Genomic DNA, 21412 nt, shown 5'->3' on the forward strand with positions numbered 1-21412 from the left:
ATAATAATTACAATACTGATAGTAGCTCTCATTCTCATAGTGCTTTGAGGCAATTTTACTCACAGCCTGGTGAGGTAGAAGATGGGACTATTGTAACCCCCATTTTGAAAACAAAGAAACTGAGACCCTAAAGTAGAAATACCTTCACGAAAATCACACACAGCTGGTAAATACAGGGATTGGGATACAAATTCTTTCCCTGACTTCATCCAGTGTTCTTTCTACTATTCCTTATTGCTGTTTACAGTCCAAGTTTGGAAGCCCTCTGCTTCTATTAGGTTGGTCATCCTCCCTATCCCCCACCTTATTCCTAATTCACACTTGTCATTTTTCACTGACCAGAAGGTCTAGCCCTCTACTATACTCAGTATCCAAATCTTATCTTGTCCTTCAAAAGCCGTGGTTACAGAATCATTGAATCTAAGAGTTGATCTGATCAATGCAGTGACCATCTATCTATACTTCCAGAGGGCTGATGATAAGGCATGCTACTCACCTCTTGACCAAAGAGTGATGCATTCTGGGTGAAAATAAAAAGGAGACAATTTTTTTGGAAGGGGGCATGGCCAATGCAGGAATTTGTTTTTGCTCAGTTACACATATTTTTTGGCCAATGATGAAATGGTAAAGTGGAAGATTAAATATAGATTTTTTATTAACCAAAAAAATTTAACTTTTTTTAAAAAAAAGAATAAGATAAAAAAATGGGAAAAGCCCCACTAGCTCCAAAGTATTCATAGCAGTTCTTTTTGTTGTGGCAAAGGATTGGAAATTGAGGGAATGCTCATCAATTGGAGAATGGTAGAACAAGTTATGGTATACAAATGATCTGGAGTATTATTGTTCTATAAGAAACCATGAATTGTCAAACTATAGAAAAGTATGGAAAGAATTACATGAATTGATGCTGAGCAAAGGGAGCAGAATCAAAAGAACATTGTACACATTAACAACAACATTGTGAGTTGTTCAACTTGATAGATACAGCTTCTCTCAGCAATTCAGAGAGCTAGGACAACCCTAGATGAGCTATAGATAATGTTATCCCCATCCAGAGGAAGAAAAACAAAACAAAACAAAACCCTACAGAATCTGAATGAACATTACATTCACTTTTTAAAAATTTCCCTTATCTTTTTGTTTTTTATTTCATGGTTTTCTTTCTTTTCCCTTAAACCTAATTCCTCTTACCAAAAATGACTAATCTGTAAACATGTTAAATACAAATGTGTATAAACAATGTTCATCTGACTGTTTGCCACTGAGGGGAGCAGGGTGGGAAGGAAGGGTGGAAGGAAATAGTCTAACTTTAAAATATGTATAGGCATGTGGATGAAGGTTGAAAAACTTCCATGACATGTAATTGGAAAAAATAAAATAAAATATCAATTAAAAAAAAGGACTTGGTTATCAAGTTGAGCCCATACAGGAAAGAATTCCTGCTAAAACATACCTGCTAAGTATTTACCCAATCTCTGAGATTTAAGGACCTCAAAAAAAGGGCAAAACAACTAATTCTTGAGCAAGCCATTCCATTTTTGGCCAGCTTTAATTCTTAGGAAGAATTAAAGAATTAAAATCTCACAGTTTGTGTTGGCCTTTGAGACTTAACTGACTTTTTTAACCTTGACTGATTATCTGGTCTTCTTGTCCATTACACGCTCTAACCTCTACAATCTGAATGCATCCCTAGATCTTTAGTTCTGTTTACACCCTTCCTATCCCCCAATTTATCTGTTTTTAGATGTTCTCTTGACACAGAGACATTAAGTGAATAGAGATGGGCTCAAAGATACAACTATTCTTTTGACAGAATCAATACTGCCCTATTCTCCATGCCCAAGATTTCAGGTAGCATACAACACAGACTGGCATAAAAGACCCTCAAGGTATGAGCAAAACAAAATAAATAAGAAAAGCCATAAGAACCTCCAGAAAGAATACTATATTGTACTTTTCCGACATCAAGAAGTCTCATCTATTTCTCTTCCTTCTGTCAACACTATCAGCCTAATAGTCACAGTAAAGTTCTATTTAGGAACAGCAGAACAACTTCAGAGTAGGAAAATGCTGGTGATTTCTTTAAGATATTGATATCAATTATTCCTATATAAGCCCCAAAGCTAAGTTGCCTCCATGACTGTACAATCTCACATTTCTCTCCTATCCTGTACTCTCAGTCCTTCCTTGTTGCTCTGGGTTCCACCTCTTCACCATGCTGCTGTAGACCACTGCTGCCATCCTGCCTTCCAAGGAAGCACCCTAAGATGTCTCCCATTCCTCCCTTGTCCAACAGGACCCTACCTTGGCAGATGGAGAGTTGCTCATGATGGAAGTAAGTACTCTGACAGCATGGACGGCAATGGCATCAGTGTCTTTGTCCATTACCTTCAGGGGAAGGAGAAGGAATGAAGATGTAAAGGACTGAGTTCACATAGTTCTCTGCTCTCTCCTTATCCAGTCTCTCAGTCCTCAGGGTCTACAGTCTGAGGGGGATTGGGAGGTTATGGAATAGAAGGAGATGAGAGTTCCCCTAAAGGTATTCCATTCTGAGAACTCTTTCCCTGGGGGAAGGTCCAATGTCCTCTCTCCTCAGTCTATCCTGGTCATCTCAGATCATCAGCCAGTTCCAGGTCCTCTGTGGAGCCAAAGCATTGTTTTGCTCCCTGCTGACTGAAGAGGTCTGGTATCCATGTGATGGGGCAGCCATGACCCAGAGAACTTTGTTTGTTGAAGCCAGGAGCAATCATTGGATTGAAATTGAGAGACAGGATCAGATGGCCAAAATAGTAATCTTGGAATTCTTGCTCAGTACCAATTGCCACCAGGATTCACAATACACAGGCAAAGAAGAACCAGGGGAACATGAGGAGGTTGGAACTTGCTGGTTGAGTGAGTAGGAGAGTAGAGACTCATTTCCTGAATCAACCAAACCTTTGATCCAGAAAGGACTTCACCTATCTCTATACCCCAAGACTTCTATTTGGTCCCCATTTCCCTGGACTTTTGACTTCTCCTTCAATACCCTCCCCTCCACTATTCTCCCTCCTCACCAATGTCTATTGATCTTATCTACAATCAAGGAAGCATGTGAATAGATTCGTAGGTTCCCAACACCAATTCAAAGCAAGCAGGAACGGGGAGGTAGGGGAAGACGGAGATAGATACCAAATTTGGTGAGAAGTGTGGAGTTCTCATTATTGTTACCTCAACCAATCTTGGGAAACTTCTTAGAAGTTGCCTTGCTATGGGAGAAGAGCCCAATTGAGAGTTCAAATACTATAAACTAATTTAATTATGAGTTCATCTATTCCCTTCTTCTCTGAGGATAAGGATATCTCAGAATCCAAAGGGATCTAAACTCTCCCAGATTCACAGGAATTTGGAGATAAAGAGACCTTTTAAAAAACTCAAAAACTAGCCCCCTCACTTTACAGAAGAGGAAATTAAGATTCAGAAAGGAGAAGTGACTTGCTCAATATCAAACTGTATTAAATGACAGAGCTACATTTGAATTTAGTTTATGGCCACTCATAAGCCCCCCCCCCCAAGCCAGTGTCTTCTCTGATGGCAAAAGGCTTCTATCTCTCAGACAAAGGTATTTTTCTCCTGAGCACCAGGAAAAGGAGAAGGCAGTAGCAAGGGGTCGAGCAGCTTGCCAAGCAGATTGATCAGTTCTATTTGGTCCCAGAGCAAAGAACTTGGAGCAAAACGGAGGAGCTACAGTGAGGCAAATTTTGGCTCAATATAAGGAAAAATTTGCTTTTAACCCCAGCAGCCAGTTCCTAAGATATATGACTTGGCATTGGAGTTAAAACATAATTGGAGTTGGGGGATATGAAAGAAGGTTATCAGGGGAAAAAATCAGGCAGAGAGAGGATCAGGGAATCTGGAAGGAAAACCAGTTTCATTCATCACCATGCATGGCTAGGACACACCATCAGCCACCACCAGACCCACAATGGGGATGCCAGCACCAGTAATTTCCCACCCCAGGGACCATGAAAAAAAAATCTTACATTGGGAGGGGTTAAGGACTTTACCTTGAGTTTTAATTGTGACCTACCACTCTTAATTTGGGGCTGCTTCATCCTGTCCTGCTTCATCCTGTCCTTTCCTGTTAACATTCTGATCTGAAGTATCCTCAGCCCCAGTGGGGCTGGCACTCAATTTGTTGACCACAAGACTATACTTATCATCGAAGGAAGACAGCAATAGAAAGTGTGTATGAAGATTTAGGTTCTCTCATTTCTCCCTAATAATGAGAGCTCACTTTTAGAGGACACTATAAGGCTGCTAGCACAAGCATTATCTCTATTTTATATATAAATAGGGAAACTATGGGACAAAGGTGAAATGACTTATGTGACAAAGTCACATAAGCTAGAAAATGCTAGAGGCTGGTCTTAAATAGAACATCACTCCCAGTTTACCAGGGATCCAGAAAGTAGTATGATGAATTTGTGGTGACAAAACACCTTGAGCAGACAATGGGATAAAGTATCCTGACAGAACCAAAGGTGCCCCGTGAAGTTGAGAAATAAGGGCAGGATTAAAACGATACTGAGGACAAAGAACTCTTCTACTTCAAGGGATCTGTGATTTCACTGGCAGGAATTTCATTCCATTGACCTAGAATACACATGCTCTACACAGCAGCTTTCCTGTAGAATATGACTTCCTATGTGATCTGGCATAAGATTCAACTTCCTTAGTCTTAGAGTCTAAAGCCCTCCATAAACTGACTCTCTCCTATTTCTATCCCTTATTTCACATCATTTTTCCTTTGCTATCTTTATCTTTTATGTTTCTATTTGTATTTTCCTAAGCTTCTGGGAACAGACTGATGAGGGTTTCAAACCCAACCTTCACACCAAATTCCTGACAAAGAGGACCAACATGTAGCCCTCTTTGCTTGACCAGCAAGGGATGGGGGCACAGGATTTGGAGATGGGGGAATGGTGCTGGCATCTCCCCTTGGCCTGGAAGCTATCCCAGGAAGCCCAAAGCAGCACAATAAGCGGTACCTTCTGAATATCGAGCTCGGTCAGTAACTGAGTGGCGAGATCGTTGCCCCCCTCCAGGGCCACCGGGCTTCTAGCCCGCAGGTAGAGCTAGCGGGAGGAGCAAGAGGCCAATATGAAAAGAGGAGGAGGAGGAGGAAGAAAGCAGGGTTGGGGATGGGGAGAAGAAGGTAAGGCAGAAAAAGGAGACAGATAGAAAATGGGTTATAGCAAGAAACCCAGTTGTCAATATTTTTTCCCTCATCAAATTTTCCTAGAATATGTCTCTTTGGCCCCATTTGATATCTACTATGCATCATACTTATTCTTGTGTGGTGTGTGTGGTATTCTTCTAAGAAAATGTAATTTCTTGAGGGCAGAGACTGTTGTATTTCATCTTTGTATTTCCAGTGGTAAGCTTAGTACCTTATAACTAGTATGTGCTTAATTAATATTTGTTGCAAACAAACAACCAAAACAGAATATTGCAGAATTATATTGACCCCATTGGATTTATAATGGCCCCAAAGGAGGGATATGAAAAGGTTACCTTACTCTCTTCTCTACAAAGGGGGAAGGCTAGAACTGCATATGAAATTCAACTATTTTGACATCTTGGTTAATTTTGCTGAACTTTTTGTTCTCTCTTTTTTTATTTTTTGTTATAGAGGTTGACTTTCTGGAAGGAGAGGGTGAAGGGAAGGCTATATGAGAGATGAAAGTCATGTAAAAACAAAATAACAACAGCCAATTATTTGGAAAAAAATATTTGTTGTGGTTGATTTGCCTTTAAGCTGTTAGCTCAGCCATAAAGGCTGTCACCTCTAGTATAGCTTAAAGTAGTTGAGGTTCAGCCTGAAGGCAATGAAGCATGGGGAGACATGCAAGCTAGCCAGCCCTAACTCAGCAGCTGCAATCGGGGGGGCCTGACCAGGTGTATTTAAGACAGAAGAAGAACTGGTAGATTTAATTAGGACAAACTTCAAACTTGACACCTTTTGGTAGTTTTAGCTGCTTACAGAGTAAAAACAAGACCCAGATAAACATGTGGGTCATGAACAAGTCATCATTCCATTGTCTGGGTTTCAAAGGAAGCCACTCCCCTGATGCTTCTTTTCTCCTGGGGGTGGGGGGAGACAATGCTAGGAAGAGGGGGAGAGGGTAGAGAAATACAGTGACCTTTCTCCAGGTATCTGGCATCCCTGTGGCAGGGGCTGGTACAACTCCAGTGTGTCAAGGAATCACTTCCCATACCAGATGAGGCTGGTACTGTGATACTGTACTGTGACAAGGACTTTCCAAGACAACTTTGACGCCATTTCTGGTGCAGTTCTGGCTCCGAGATTCTGCCCCATGATCCCAGGAGTATATTGTGAGAATGGAAATGGAAAAATTTCCCCGCAAAGTTAGCATTTAATAGAAGAGGATAAGGACGGGAGCCAGCAGCATGGAGATTTCTAAGGACCAATGGGAAGGGGCATGACAGATAAAACCTCAAAGGTTCAAAACTGGCTAGGTTAACAAGGGGCAGGATGAGGAGATCTTGGAATCCAGAGAGAGGATGTTCACCTTTATAATATACTTCAACTCACTAAAAGGGACTAAATGCTGAAGATCCCAGGCTGTGTGTGTGTGGGGTGGTGTGTGTGTGTGTGTGTGTGTGTGTGTGTGTGTGTGTGTGTGTGTGTGTGTGGATTGTTTTCATTTTTCCCTTTGAATCTCTAGAATTAACATATAATGCTTTACAATGCATTATACATAGTAATCACTCAACAAACATGAAGTAGAATGTCTTGCTTGTCCTCCACTGGAAAGTTATTGGTAGAACTGGGATTCAAACTCAAGATCCAAGAGAGAAGAAAGGAAAGGAAGAAGGCTAGGAGAGAAGGCTAGAGGAAGAGATGGGAAAAGGTAATACATCTCTACTACCCCTGACTCCCAGGGGGCTAGTCAGGAACCAGTCGGGACGTCTATATGTCTATCCCTATTCCCACCTACAAAACTGCAATAGAAGGAGAAAGTACAGCATGGAAAGGAAGGGACGAGAGGAGAAGGAAGAAGGCACAGTTGGCTCCCCATCCAAGGGTGCTTCCAAGAGAAAGAAGCTTCCAGGAATTAGGCAGGGAATTCCCAGTTGTTGAACCCACCACAGTTCCTAAACCCAGTGAAGTCACTAAGATCAGCCCCTTGCCTTGAGGCAGACCAGGGGTTTGACCATCTCACATGATGGTGCCCACTCCCAGAGTCCTCTAGCAAGAGAGCTCCCGCCACCTGCCATGATCCTCCAGGGATATCACAGGTGGGGCTAATGGTAGGACCTTTGGGAAAGCCTCAAGCAGAAGGCATGGATCTCTACTGCCTGGGCTGAGTCCTGCCACTGACCATCCAAGTCCAACCCCTACCTTGCTGTTCTGAATGAGGCGCGTGATATGTTCAAAGCAGTTGTTGCTAAGGAAGACAGCTTGGAGGACAGGGCGGTCAGCACAGTTCAACATCTCTGGAATGGCATCTGGAAAGGAAGATAAGATAACATAGTCAGGATTCAAAAAAAGAAATCTTATCGTCAAGAATACTGGGCTCAATATAAAATGTAATTCAAATAAAGCAAAACAAACTCTTATACCAGGGTTCAAAAAATCAACTTCACAAGTATAAGATAGTAAAGGTGTGGTTATAAAGCAGTTTATCTGAAAAAGATCAGAAGGGTTCAGTGGCCAACAAATTCAATATGACTCAACAGGGTGTCATCGTATTTAAGGAAGTCGTTGCAATGTTGGGTTTTGTTAAGACATGAATAGTAATCAAAACTAAAGAGGTGAATAATTCTGTTCTCATCTGCCCTAGTCAGATCAGATCTATGTTCCATTCTGGTCACCCTATTTTAAGAAGCACATTCTTAAGTTGGAGAGAGTTCAGGGGCCCAACCTGGGATGGGGAAGAGCCTTAAGTTGACTGTATAAAGACTGGAGGTTTTCAGCCTGGAGAAAATTTAAGGGGAAATGATAGCTAGTATCAAGTACTTGAAGGGCTAGAATATGGACCAATGATTGATTACATTTGTTCAGGCCCAAAAGGCAAAACTAGAAGCTGCAAAGAGGCAAATTGAGAGTTGAAAGAAAAACCTTCTAATAATGTAGTGTATAATAGGGTCAAGGAACAGTGTATTTGTCATCTAAGGCTATACTAGCAAAGTAAGGAGATCATCATCAGAAGACTGGTGATTAGGGGAGAATGAATTTTTTGGCCCCAGAAATTCATGAATAAATCTGGGGTAAGGTCTTGTGTTAGTAGAGGAAAGAAGATTCATACTAATGAAGTCATTTAAGTATTCAAATATAAAAACCCAACTTTTCAAAAATGCCTCTTTTAAAAATCCCTAATCTAGACTATTTTTTCTCTTATTGATCTGGAATCAACTCTCCCTTCTCTCTACCTCCTCTGCCTCTGGAAGATCAAATAAGTAAACTACCCTCTAAACTTCCAGATAAGTGAAGGAAAGATGCTAATCAGAATCCAAAAATGATCTCATCATCTGGCCTCAGACACTTAATAATTGCCTAGTTGTGTGACCTTGGGCAAGTCACTTAACCCCATTGCCTTAAATAAATAAGAAAAATATGTTTTAAAAAAGACTAGACAAAAAGATCTCATCAAACTAGAATCTATTAAGATGAATTTTCATAAGGTGAATACTAAGTCCTATACCTGGATTTAAAAAAAACTATAAATACAGAAAGAGAAAGATATGGTTGGACATCAGTTTTAGGGAGATAGATTTTGCCTCAATATAAAGAAAAGTGTAATTAAATTTTTTTTTTTAAAAAAGCTTACTAACATTTAGAACTGTCCAAAAGTGATTGGGGTTGCTCTAAGAAGTAGAGTTGCTCTTATTCACTGGAGGTCTTCAAATATATGTGAAATGACTACTTCTTAGGGATATTGTAAAGCAGATTTCTGCTCAGATACGAGTTGGTCTAGATGTCCTCTGGCATCCCTCCCAATTCTGAGATTCTATGGAAAATTTGCGATTCCAAAAGAGTCAAGGAAATAGAAATGACAATGAGCATGAAGATGTAGATCCAAGACCCAGCTCAAAGATTAACTCATAGGGGCGGCTAGGTGGTGCAGTGGATAGACCACTGGCCTTGGAGTCAGGAGTACCTGGATTCAAATCCAACCTCAGACACTTAATAATTACCTAGCTGTGCGGCCTTGGGCAAGCCACTTAACCCCATTGCCTTCAAAAGTCTAAAAAAAAAAATCTAAAGATTAACTCATAGTGGCCATGGACAAGTAGCCTAACCTTTCTGAGCTTTAGTACCTAGGGATCAAGTTAGATAGGGGAGAAGCAGTCCAGGGGACTATGGCTGGCTCACTGAGCCTATGGCAAATCTGATCTCACTGTTCCCCTTGCCTTAATACTGTGCCATTCAGGAAACCTGACCCTTAGGCATGAGGGTCAGGTATTTCCCTCCCCAGATCCCTTCCCTTAAAGGAGATTTTACATACCAAGCATGCTGACCCGGAGCATGATAAGGCCTTCTTCTCCACCAGTAGGGCTGGGACTGGGACTATTGGTCTGTGTTGTGGCTGGGGGTCGATCTGTGTTGAGGACTCGGAAATAACCTTCCAGAAGGGCCCGGAGTTCTGGGCCCCGTTGAGAGGCACCACTGGCATGTAGGAGGTGAACAGCCCCCACGAGTCCCTGAAGGGCCAGTCGCAGGAGTTGGGGGTCCTGGGATGGGCCACCCCAGCTGCGAAGCACACCTAGCAGTCCCTCCACAGATGCTGGAGTAACGGCAGCCAGTGCATTCTCCTGTAAAGGAGCACAGAGAGGGTGTCAGACCCAGGACTCAGAATGTACCTGCCTCCCAATCATCTACTGAACATAGAGGGCTCCAAGGTTGGGAGCTCCAGGAAGTAGAGAAGAATGTCTTCCATTCCTCCCTTCAACTATTCTATTCTATTCCCCTCTCAGAGAGATCTCACATCCCTCCCTCTTCTCTTTTGGGACAGGTACAGGATAGAAGGTAGGATTTATAGAATTTAGAGCTCCATGGAACAAAGATCATTTATTCTAAGATTTCCTAACTTTGGACCTCTCATTTTACGGGCAAAGAAAATGAAGACCAGAGAAATTTACATGCAGGTCAGAATAAGGATTCAAGACAAGATACACTAATTCTAAATCCCATGTTCACCACACTATGAAGGGCTACTTAAGATCACCTCCAGGGCCCCCCCCACAGTTGTACCCCCATTTAAGCAAAGCAGAAGAATGAAAATCAATCTTCAACAATGATTAGATCCAAGATTGGTTTTGACTAGAAAGAGATGTCTTAGCTCCCTGAGACCCTTAAACTAGGATAACTTAACTACTCTCAACCTCAGTTTCCTCATCTGTAATCAGGGAAAAAACCAGCACAAAGTTGTTGTGAGTTCAAATGAAATAACATATGCAAAGCACTTTGTAAACCAGAAAATGTTAAAAAAAAAAAAAGTACTAGTTACTAATTATATTAGGATTCTGTTTACAGATAGTGTAAATATCCTGAAAAATCTTTCAGGGATTTCCCCAAAGTCTCTGGATCTTGGTACTCACCCTATTCTAGACCTCTTCTATGAGGGGCAAGATCTACCCATCTTAGGGTATACATACTAGGGAAAGAAGGTGACCTAGGACTGGTCCTCAAATCTTCTCTCCTGTATTTTAAAGGAGTGTTTGAGACCTATTGTCCAGAATTTAAGGAGCATAGCTGAGGGCTCCTCATGGTCTCCTTTAGAAACTTCTGGAAGGGGAGAGGCAGTGACCTCCTACCATCAGAACCTTAACCCATGCCAAAATACTGGATCACAAGTGCTGAAATTATAGACTGCCAAAGCTGGAAGGGACCTTAGAACACAGAATGACAGAACTGTGAGAATGCTAGCATTGAAAGAGATCTTAGAACACAGAATATCATATGTGGGGAGGACCCTGAAACACAGAATACCAGAGTAGAGGAGACCTCAGAACTAAGACTTTTCAGAGTTGGGAAGAACCTTAGAACACAGGAAGGAAAGAAAGGAAGAAAGGAGCATTTTTAGGGCTTACTATGAACTAATTAGGCACTTAGAAACTTAGAATAAGGAATACAGAATGTCAGTTTTGAAAGGGAGCTTTGAACACAGAAGGTCAGAGCTAGAAGGAAACTTAGAATGTAGAATGTCAGAGACCAGAGATGACTTTAAACATAAAATGCCAGAACTCAGATCTTGGAACACAAAAATGATAAAACTGTTAGGCACCTTGGAGATCCTGTCATTCAATCTGCTCATTTTACTGAGAAAGAAACAGATGAAGAGAGGATAAATGACATGTCTAAAGATATAATACCAGTGGCAATTATAGACTTAGAAGCCAGCCCAATGCTGCCTTATAGACAGCCTTCAAAGCCCATATCCCTGGAGAGAAGCCTCAACCACAAGGCCATAAAAAATAAATAAATAAAATAAAATCCTTCTGGCTCCCTGAGATGTGCTGAAACAGATTCCCCAGCACAGTTCAACTCCTAACTCTTCCTCCCTTGACCAAGAGTCATTCTCTCGTCCACTCCAACCCCATCCCGTCCCACCTTTCCTCCTGTGATGATGGCTCCAAAGAGATGGATGAATCGAAGCTGCAGGATCGGGGGAAGAAGATTAACATCCTGAAGGCTCTCTATGAAGAGGAAAGAGAAAAGAAAGAGTCAGATTCAGGCAGCAAGGGACTGAGACCGAAGTCAGAAATACCTCAGGTACATTAAAGAGACAAACAAAGTCTTTCTTCTTGTATGCAGATAAATGTCTCTGCCTTTCTAATTGGTTGTATCTCCCAGGGACCATATCACCAGCAGACTCAGGGAATAATAATAATAATAATAATAATAATAATAATAATAATAATAATAATAATAATAATAATACCTCCCCTCTTAAAAAAAAAGAAAAAAGAACTCAAATAGAGCAAGATTTTCCCCATTTCTCCTCCCCCAAGTCTGGTGGAGAAGATAAACTCTTTCCTTTAGGAGCCCTGAGTCTGGTAGGGGACACCAGGCAGTATAGCGAGACAAATGGGAAGGGACATATCTCCCAGCTTCTTCTTAAATCCCTAGGTAGAAGAGGGCCCCTCCAAGCCCCCATGGTACCCTGAGACATCTCTTGGTTCTCCCCCTGCCTTTTGAAAGGAAATGGAGATACACAGCAATTGGCCTCAGTCTCACTCAGAGCTAAGTCTTAAATGCAAATTTCCTTCATATTCTGTCTCCAGCCATCTGTTGGGGATGCTGGGGGCTTTCCCACTCCCCTTTCTCTGAAGACCCCAGTTTTTCTCTACATGAAACAGCTACCTGCAGGACTTTTAGGGACTTTTCCCTCTAATTCAAATCAACAGACATTATTAAGTGCCTACTACAGGCTCACGTTACTTGTTTGGTGTCACTATTCATATCCTGAGGACTGAATATAGCTATAGGCAATAAAGAAAAACCTGAGGGTTGGGTAAGAAAGGGGCCCAGCTCCCAATTATTCTTTAGTTTTTCTCTTCTTTTTCTTTTTTGCAAGGCAGTGGGTTAAGTGACTTGCCCAAGGTCACACAGCTAGGCAATTATTATGTGTCTGAGACCGCATTTGAACTCAGGTCCTCCTGACTCCAGGGCCGGTGCTCTATCCACCATGCCACCTTGCTGCCCCTACAAAACAAATAAGTATTTTTGCTCTCCCTGTTCCATAACCTTAGCAAAGAGAACTGGAAAACAACAACAACAACAAACCAAGATGTGCCTCAGAATCACAACTTCAAGTTGAAAAAGAAATTTAGAATGAGAGAATTTGAGTCACCCTCTTCATCAGTCTATTTCCCAAAGAAATCTTCCCATTAATCCATCATCTGGCCTTTTCTTGATAGCCAATAATGAAGAAAGAAATTTGCCACTCAAAAAAAAAAGAAACAAAAAAAGAAATTTGCCACTTCTTGAGGTGACCATGCCTTCCTGGACAGCTCTAATAATTATTAGGGTTTTCTTGTCATCACACCTATATTTATTTACATCTTTGAAAGCTCCCTTCACCTAATGCTCCCCATTTTGTCCTCTGGTCTCTTTTTTACGAGGTAGTCCTTCATATACTTGAAGATAACTATTGGGTTCACCCCAAAGATGTTCTCCAGACTAAACTTCCCCATTCCTTTTTGATAGTCCTCGTGTGACATGGTCACAAAATACTTCACCATTTTAGTTTGCCCATCTCTACCTTATCAGTGTTCTTCTTGAACTGTGGCTCTCAGGACATCTTCTCTCTCTCTCTCTCTCTCTCTCTCTCACACACACACACACACACACACGAACATCATACATGGTCCAGAGACACAATCTTAAGAGCAAGAATATAACAGAAGTACATGTGTGTGCATATGTGTACAAAGATGTTCAGGCTTGAGGACACATACAAAGTCCAAAAGAAACAAACAGGATGTGTGTGTGTGTGTGTGTGTGTGTGTGTGTGTGTGTGTGTGTGTGTTATAGGAAAACTGAGGAAAAACTGAAGATCACAGGAAAAAACTAGGAAAGATATATGAGTATACAGACACAAAGATGACCAGAACCATTGGAAAGATGGCATAGAGGAAAAGCAACACTGGCTTTGGAGTCATGGGACCAGGTATCAAATCTCAGTTCTGCTACATATTAGCTATGGGATCTTTTAAAAAAAATTTTTTTTAGGTTTTTTTTTGCAAGGCAAATGGGGTTAAGTGGCTTGCCCAAGGCCACACAGCTAGGTAATTATTAAGTGTCTGAGGCCGGATTTGAACTCAGGTCCTCCTGACTCCAGGGCCAGTGCTTTATCCACTACACCACCTAGCTGCCCCTAGCTATGGGATCTTAACTTCTCTGGGACTCAGTTTCCTTATCTGTAAAATGAGAAGGTTACACTAAATGGCCTCTAATATCACTTATACCTTTAAACATACTATTCCTATATAAATGCATCACCACCCATACACACACATAAACAAATATTAACTCAGATAGTTAGGCAAAGATGCATGAAGAAAAGTGGATATGAGAAATCATAGAATTTCCTGTCACACCCATAGAGTCTCTCTTTCTCCTAGGTATGACAAAAATGCAATTCCTCCCATTCAGTTGCATATGGTCATGTCCCTCTCCTCACTCTACATGTGTATCTGTTTTTTCTGATTCACTGAGGGAGGGGAGAGGGAAGGGGAATCAGCTCCTTTCAGTTTCTTTCCCTTGGCAAAGTTCCCTACCCCCTTTTTACTCCCCCTTGCTGAGACCACTGAACCAGTGATTCGCAGGGGAAATTGGTGGGGAAGTCCCGACCCTCCAGCAAATGCTGACTTAGCAGCTGTCCTCTCATATAACTGGAATCTCCCCTCTCTCTTTTGAGGAATCTCTCCTTTCTCTCTCAAGGAACCTCCCCTCTCAAACATCCTGATGTTCCTTTCCAGTCTGAGAAGTTACATCAAGGCTAAGACAAACAAAGTAAATGAGTAAGATGAAGACACAGAAGAGAATAGGGATGTGTACACAGTAAGTATCTAAAATATACATGCCAAATAGAATTTTATTAGACTGAGAAGTTTAGAAAAGAAGCTGGGGGTCCTGGCTCCCAGCCTAAGGTTCTACAAGAGTTCTTTTCAACTAATACAAAAATCTTTCCCATCTCATATTTCCTTAGCCCTTCCCAAGACCTGGGAGGCAAACTCTGCCTAAATCTGTCTCTCTACTCTTGAATCTCTCTCACAAGCTCCATTCCATCATCTGCCATAGGAACAGCTCCACCTAGATGGTCTCACAATACTCCCAGCTTTTAAAAAATTTTTTTAATACTTTAATACTCCAGGCTTCTTTTTTTTGACTTTTGAAAAGTGTTTTATTGATGCCTGTTATTTTTACATCAGTTATTTCTAGGTCTATACCACTGTCCTGTCCTCTATTCTATAGAATCCTTCATTGTAACAAAGAAAAAACAATTAAACAAAACTACCTGATAATCATATTTCACAACATTCTCCATTAATATGTTTCCACTCCCCACCTTGATCCCCAGCCCTCTGCTTCCATCAAAGGGAACATAAAAGTATGTTCCTGGATCTGTTCCTAAGACCATTTTTTTTCCTTTTCCCAGTCACTCACAACTAAGGTTCCTTCTTATGATTTTTCTCCCTTCTATTGTCGCAGTAATTATTACATTTATATACCAGCTTCTTTTTGCCCCATCCAGTAGGCACCCACTTTGTTTCCAGTTTGTTGTTATTATTAGCACAGAGCCCTGCTGCTTATCTTTTGTTGCTGTCTTTGAATTTCTTAGGGTATGTGTCTTAACAGAAGGATTTATTGTGTCAAAAGTATGAATAGTGATGCCATATTTTTGCCTAATTCCATATAATCAAAATGAATGGATCAATTCACTGTTTTACCAACAGTGTACAAATGTTCCTTGCTAACCACAACTCCAACACTGACTGTCCTCATTTTTGTTTTCTTGGTCAGTTTTCAGGGTGAGAATGAAAACTAAGAATTGTTTTAATTTGCATTTCTCTTATTACTATTGACTTGGAGCAAGTTTCCAAATGTCAATGCAATTTATAATTTGCAATTCTTTCAAAAAACTGTTCATATCTTTTGACCACTTATCTATTGAAGATTGACTCCTGTTTATTCTTTTTTTGTTTTCTTGTGTGTCAAGGTAGTACTGAGAAGATAACTGGCACCTCATAAATTCTTCCTGTTGATTCAGTTCAGAAAATGTTTATGAAAATAATTCTGATATTAATTTATATAGAGAGAAAACTCTCAGGGCCTGTGAAACTAGGTTTGAAAGTACTATTATCCTTACTGAAATTGAATATTCTCTCTTTTGCTCCCCTTTAAAAAGCAAGTTGATTCAAGCAAGTTATTTCAAGACTATTCTCTTTTCCTTAATTTAGGAAACTGGTAGAGTTTGATAGTCTTGCACATGGAGTCCCAAATTTCATGCCTGTGGGTACTTGGATTCATCAGGTGTTATCTTTCTGAGTTTATCCAGACAAAGCAAAATGAGTGTGAGAAACCAGAGATGTCAACCAATACTGCTGCAATCCAACCATCTTCATCCATTTCATGCTTACTTCACTGAGCAGCCTTAGAACAGAGATCCAGATTGGAACACTGTGCTACAAATACCAAGTCTGACAGAGAAGAAGTAATGGATGAGGAGTTGTGTGTTTCTGCTAAGCAAGTTGTGAGGAAGGAGACAGACAGGAGAACGAGGCTGATGGAACTGTAGATTGCAGAGGGAAGATGCTCCATGGTGGAGATGGGAGGCACCTGTCTAGACTGCCCTTGTACAGCTTCTCCTTTGGAAACCTTGAGAATGACTCTGGCAGCAACTCCAGGCTTTTAAAAAACAATATTGTAATCTTTCCCTCTAAAGCTGCACCCCTCTTTGATTTGATCGTCTGTCTGTGGCACCTCCATTCACCCAACTTTCCTCAACTTTAAAATGGAGATAATAATAGCATCTACCTTGCAGAGCTGTTATGAGAATCAAATGAGATAATATTTGTAAAGAACTAAGCACAATGCCTTACAATGCCAGCCATTATATAAATGCTTATTCTCTTCCCCTTCCTCTAAGGGGTTAGTGATGCAGCCCAGAGAGCCATCTGAAAATGTGATAAGCTGGCTAGCTATCCTGTATGCAAGACATCAACAAAAATGGTACAGAAAAGATTCATTGTTCCTCATGTGGCAGACTAGACAATTTCTGAGGTCTCCCGTGATTCTTCCCTCTATCTCACCTTTCACACTGAATGAATTTTCAAGTCCTCACCTCTGCAACTGTTCTCGCATCTATTCCCACTGAAACCTCTTTCATTTACATCAGTCTAGAATTGTTCATTGGTCTCCTAATTGGTCTTATTGCCTTTCTCCTTCTCTAGTTCACTCTTCACACTATCAAATTACTATTTATAAATAATTCTGAACCACACAACACTTTTCTTGCAAAATCTCTAGTGGTTCCACATTGCTTGAGGAAAATCCAAACTACTTTGTGGGGCATTCAAGGTCCTTCCCTATTTGGAGTCACCCTACCTTTCTGATGTTACCAATATATGTTCCACCCTATTTATTATAGAAACAAAGTCTAGTTTAAAAGAGGAACTGAAACATTGGAAAAAAATTCCTAAAAAAGAAAAATACTGAACAAACAAATGAAGAAAAACATGAATCTATCACAATTTTAAATCTAAATGTATTTTTAAAATAAAAGAAAAAAGAGTAGTAGAAATATTAAGAAATCAAAAATCTATTGTTTTATGAAACATTGGGGAAAAAAGCAAAGATATACAAACAAAAAAAAATTTTTCAGCACATCAGGTGGATGCAAAATAGGGGCTACTTTATGACTAGTTTACTTTTAAAGTCCTTCATAGCCTGGTTTACTCTTACCTTTCTGGTGACCTTAGACCTTAGCCCCTTCCACATTCTCTTGTGATCCAGGAACACTCCATTATTTAGCTCTGGGGGTTTCCATTGTCTACCTACCCCCCCTCCCACTCCCCCCCACCCCACCAATGCATAGAATTTTCTCCCTCCTCAGCTCTACCATGGGCTTCCTAAACTTGCTTCAGATTCCATCCATAATTTCATCCTCAGCAAAAAGTCTTTCCTGATTCCCCCCTTGATGCTAATGGTACCCCTCTAAGATCATCTCCAATTTATCCTAATTTGCACATATCAAATATCTGTATATATTCTTTAAACTACTTATTTATATGTAGCTGCCAGTAATTTTGTCTCTATAATTAGACTGTGAGCTCCTCAAGAGAAAGGATTGATTTTTTTGTTTGTTCTTTGCATTCCCAGGACTTAACAAACAATACCCCTGTAACATAGTAGTTTAATAAATGTTTGTTGACATAATTATCAAATGAAGCAAAAATAAAAATTCTCACTAGAAAGATAAATAAGGAAATAACATTATTCTTAGGGGAACCATTATGAATATTAAACTCATATGCACCAATGGCATAGCATGTAAAATTAACTGAATTGCAAAAAGGCACAGACAGGTAAGGCAGTAACAAGAGGAGACTTTAAGGTTCCTCTCTATCTGAGCTGAACACAACTAACAGGAAGATAAACATAAGGGAAAATATAATGGGGGAGGGTTACAGAGGAGATTTTATCAGTGTTAGGAAAAACTTTCACTTTGAGCTCTGCAAATGTAAAATAAAATGTCAGCAAGCTAGTCCCTGGGAGCCTCCAGACGGAGAGCAGATGACCACTGGTCATAAATATTGTTCGCAGCATGAGGTTTACAAGCTCAATGTCATCCTTGATTGCTCATTAATCTCTTGCCCAATTTTATCATTTCTATCTCTCCATCATCTCTCATCTATTCCCCCTTTTCCCCACATACACAGCCACATCCTGGGTAAAGCCCTCGTCACCTCTTGCAGGGACTGCTCCACCAATTGTCTCCACTAACTGGTCGTCTGCCTTAAGGTGGCTAAATGGCACAGGGTTAGAGCACCAGCTCTGGAATCAGGAGTACCTGAGTTCAATCCAGCTTCAGACACTTAATAATTACCTAGCCGTGTGGCCTTGGGCAAGTCATTTAATCCCATTGTCTTGGGGAAAAAACCTAACTGGTCTGCCTGCCTCCTGACTCTCCCAACTCCAACCCATGTCCCTGGTAGGTCCTCCAACCAAATCCTCTTCCCAGGTCCAATGACTGTCCCTTCTTAGATAACACCCCAAAGAAACCACCTTCTCTGGGGAATTCACTGAAAGTTGTGGGTGAAGGTGAGGAACAAGCCTCAACCCTCCAGAATGTGGCTCAATTACTCACTCGACAAGATGCCAGTGCAATGTTCCTGAAGGACTGACCATGCTACTCTCTCCCAATCAACTAGGGGGCCCCTCTGTCCCTTAGGGTCAAAGATAACCTCTGATTTGCATTTAAAGACCCTTCCAAGTCAGACCCAAACTCTCTGGTCTTAAATATTACTGCCCTTCAGAGGCATTTAGTGCTCATCAAAAAGGCTTCTTGCCATTCTTTACTCTTTATTCTCATCTACTACCAACATACCTAGAAGGCACTCATTCCTCCCCTCCACCTCTTAGAATTCTAGATTTCCTTTAAAACTCAAAACAAATACCTCCTATGTTTACACTTTTCTGATCCTCAGTTACTTCTCCATTTCCCAAATCTGACATTTATTTTGCAGGAACTATTATGTGCACATGTTATCTCCCCAACTAAATATAATCTCCAAAAAGGCAGAGACTATTTCATTACTTTCTTCATATGACTAAACCTGACTCCCAGAAGGCACTTTAACAAAAGCTTATTAATTGACTGACTCAGGTAGGAAATGAACTGAAAGACAAACCAAAATTTCCCTTTTCTGGGTCTCAATTTCCTTACCTGTAAAATGGGGCTAAGACAGCTCATACTACCTAGCTCACAGGGTTGGTGGGAGGAAAGCCCTTTGTCAAACTTGAAGCACTCTATAAAGTGTGATGACAGTGATCTGAGTGCCCTGCCAAAGCCTGAGATTCTGTAATTCTATGACCTGGGTTCATAATACAGTTCTGGCATTTATTGGTCACGACTTGACCATGCACATGTAACTTCTTCTTTACCAATTTCCTCATTGGCAAAATGGTGACTATCTGATTTCACTGGGAGATCAGGGGGAAAAACACAATGCAAACCTTCCAATGTCATAGAAAGTTCAGCTCTTAATGCAATTATTTCATACATATATATTTATATATTATTTTCCCCAATTACATATGAAAATAATTTTTTAAACATTTTTTAAAAGTTTTTATTCTATCTCTCCCTCTCTTCTTCCCCTCCTCCCTCCCTGAGATGGGAAGCAATCGGATATAGGTCATAAATGTGCAAACACATAAATATTTCCATTTTTAATGTAATTATTCCTACAAATTACTTTAACATGATTTTATGACCAAATGTAAGGGGTATAAGCACCAGATTTGGACTCAGGAGATCCAAGTTTTTATCCTGACTCTGCTACTTCCTATCTACAGGAAATCCACTGGCAAATCATTTCTTTTTAGCTGGGTGACCTTGGCAAGTCACTCAATATCTGCCTCAGTTTCCTCAAATGTAAAATGGAGATAATAATAGCATCTCTCTCCCAGGGTTCTTGTGCAGATTTAATGAGCTAATATGTGCAGTGCCTGAGTTTCCTCCTTTGTATAGAAGGGGTTAGACTCGGGTCTCTAGAGTTCTTTTCAATTCCAAAGCCCATGATGCCTTTTCACTAGCAGGAAAGAATAGAAAAAAAGAGACGAAAAAAGCACTGGACTCACCTTGAAAGAAAGTGCTGAAGTCCTTTGGCAGGGCTGCTGGGGCAAATTTGTATTTGCTTTTCTCCTTGGGACTTACAACTTCCCTAAAGGAAGAGATGAAGGAAGAAGTCCCTGAGACTGAGAGTTGGGAGAAGGGGAGAGGGCTGGGAAGGAGATGTGGGTACAGATAAGGAGCTGAGGAATTCTCTGAACACTACCTGCCTGTCCATCACCCCTGATTTCCTGATAGACCTTTGGTCTATCCTCAAGTATCCTCCCCCCATCCCTCATCCACTAGGGCCACAGAAATCATCACCCTGACAGGTCCTCCAACCAGACCCTCTTCCAAGGTCCATCTTAGATAACACCCCTAAGAAACCACCTTCTCTGGGGGATCCACTGAAAGTTGTGGGTGGAGGTGAGGACCAAGCTTCGACCCTCCAGAGTGTGGTTGATTACTCACTTGACAACAGATAGATATCATACCTTCTCTACTCCCACTTCTCAAAAAAATGGAGGAGAAAAGGTCTGACAAAGGTCTAAGTTCCTTCCATATGTCCTATCCTTACTCAAATCCTCTAATGCCTCAACCCTGAAAGTAAAAGCTCCTCACTTGGGAATTCAAGGTTTCCCAATAAACTCCCTCCAGATTACATCTTTCTTTGACCAATTGGTGAACTCATTGCCTCATCATTCAATGATCCCACTGTGCTTATTCTCCACATCATGCCTTTGCTGACATCATTCCACTCACCTAGAAGGCTTTCCTTCAAGGTTCAGCTCATTCATTCAATGAGTCAATAAGTCATCTAATAAACTTCTATTAAATGCCTACTGAGGGCAAAGCACTGTCTTAGTTTCCAGGGAGGTTACCAAGCTCTTCCTTCTTGTCCCTACAAGACTATTACAATTGTGTCCTAATTGGTCTTCTTTCCCAACACAAACTAAATTAAATTACCTCCCCCCTAAACAGCACTTGATCTCAGGTCCGTCCAATGTAATCTTCCTGAAATTTAGAATTCATACATAAGCCATTCCTTTGCTCAAAAATCATGG

General features: G+C 40.8%; 1 protein-coding gene across 6 annotated transcripts in view; it reads right to left on the minus strand.

Annotated features, from left to right (window-relative positions):
* NBEAL2 (neurobeachin like 2) overlaps positions 1 to 21412 on the minus strand; it is a 150825-nt gene that overhangs the window by 53073 nt on the left and 76340 nt on the right. For 4 of the 6 annotated variants that reach the window (XM_074197751.1, XM_074197748.1, XM_074197747.1 and 1 more), the window contains exons 6-11: positions 20378 to 20460; positions 11618 to 11703; positions 9513 to 9819; positions 7406 to 7512; positions 5028 to 5114; positions 2305 to 2388 (exon numbers count right to left, since the gene is read on the minus strand). In XM_074197751.1, the coding sequence (XP_074053852.1) occupies positions 2305 to 2388; positions 5028 to 5114; positions 7406 to 7512; positions 9513 to 9819; positions 11618 to 11703; positions 20378 to 20460 (754 nt within the window). The remainder of the gene's footprint in view (positions 1 to 2304; positions 2389 to 5027; positions 5115 to 7405; positions 7513 to 9512; positions 9820 to 11617; positions 11704 to 20377; positions 20461 to 21412) is intronic. The other 2 variants (XM_074197750.1, XM_074197752.1) reach the window with 1 other exon arrangement.

This window comes from Macrotis lagotis, chromosome 8, assembly GCF_037893015.1.
Source record: "Macrotis lagotis isolate mMagLag1 chromosome 8, bilby.v1.9.chrom.fasta, whole genome shotgun sequence".
Lineage (NCBI taxonomy): Eukaryota > Metazoa > Chordata > Mammalia > Peramelemorphia > Peramelidae > Macrotis > Macrotis lagotis.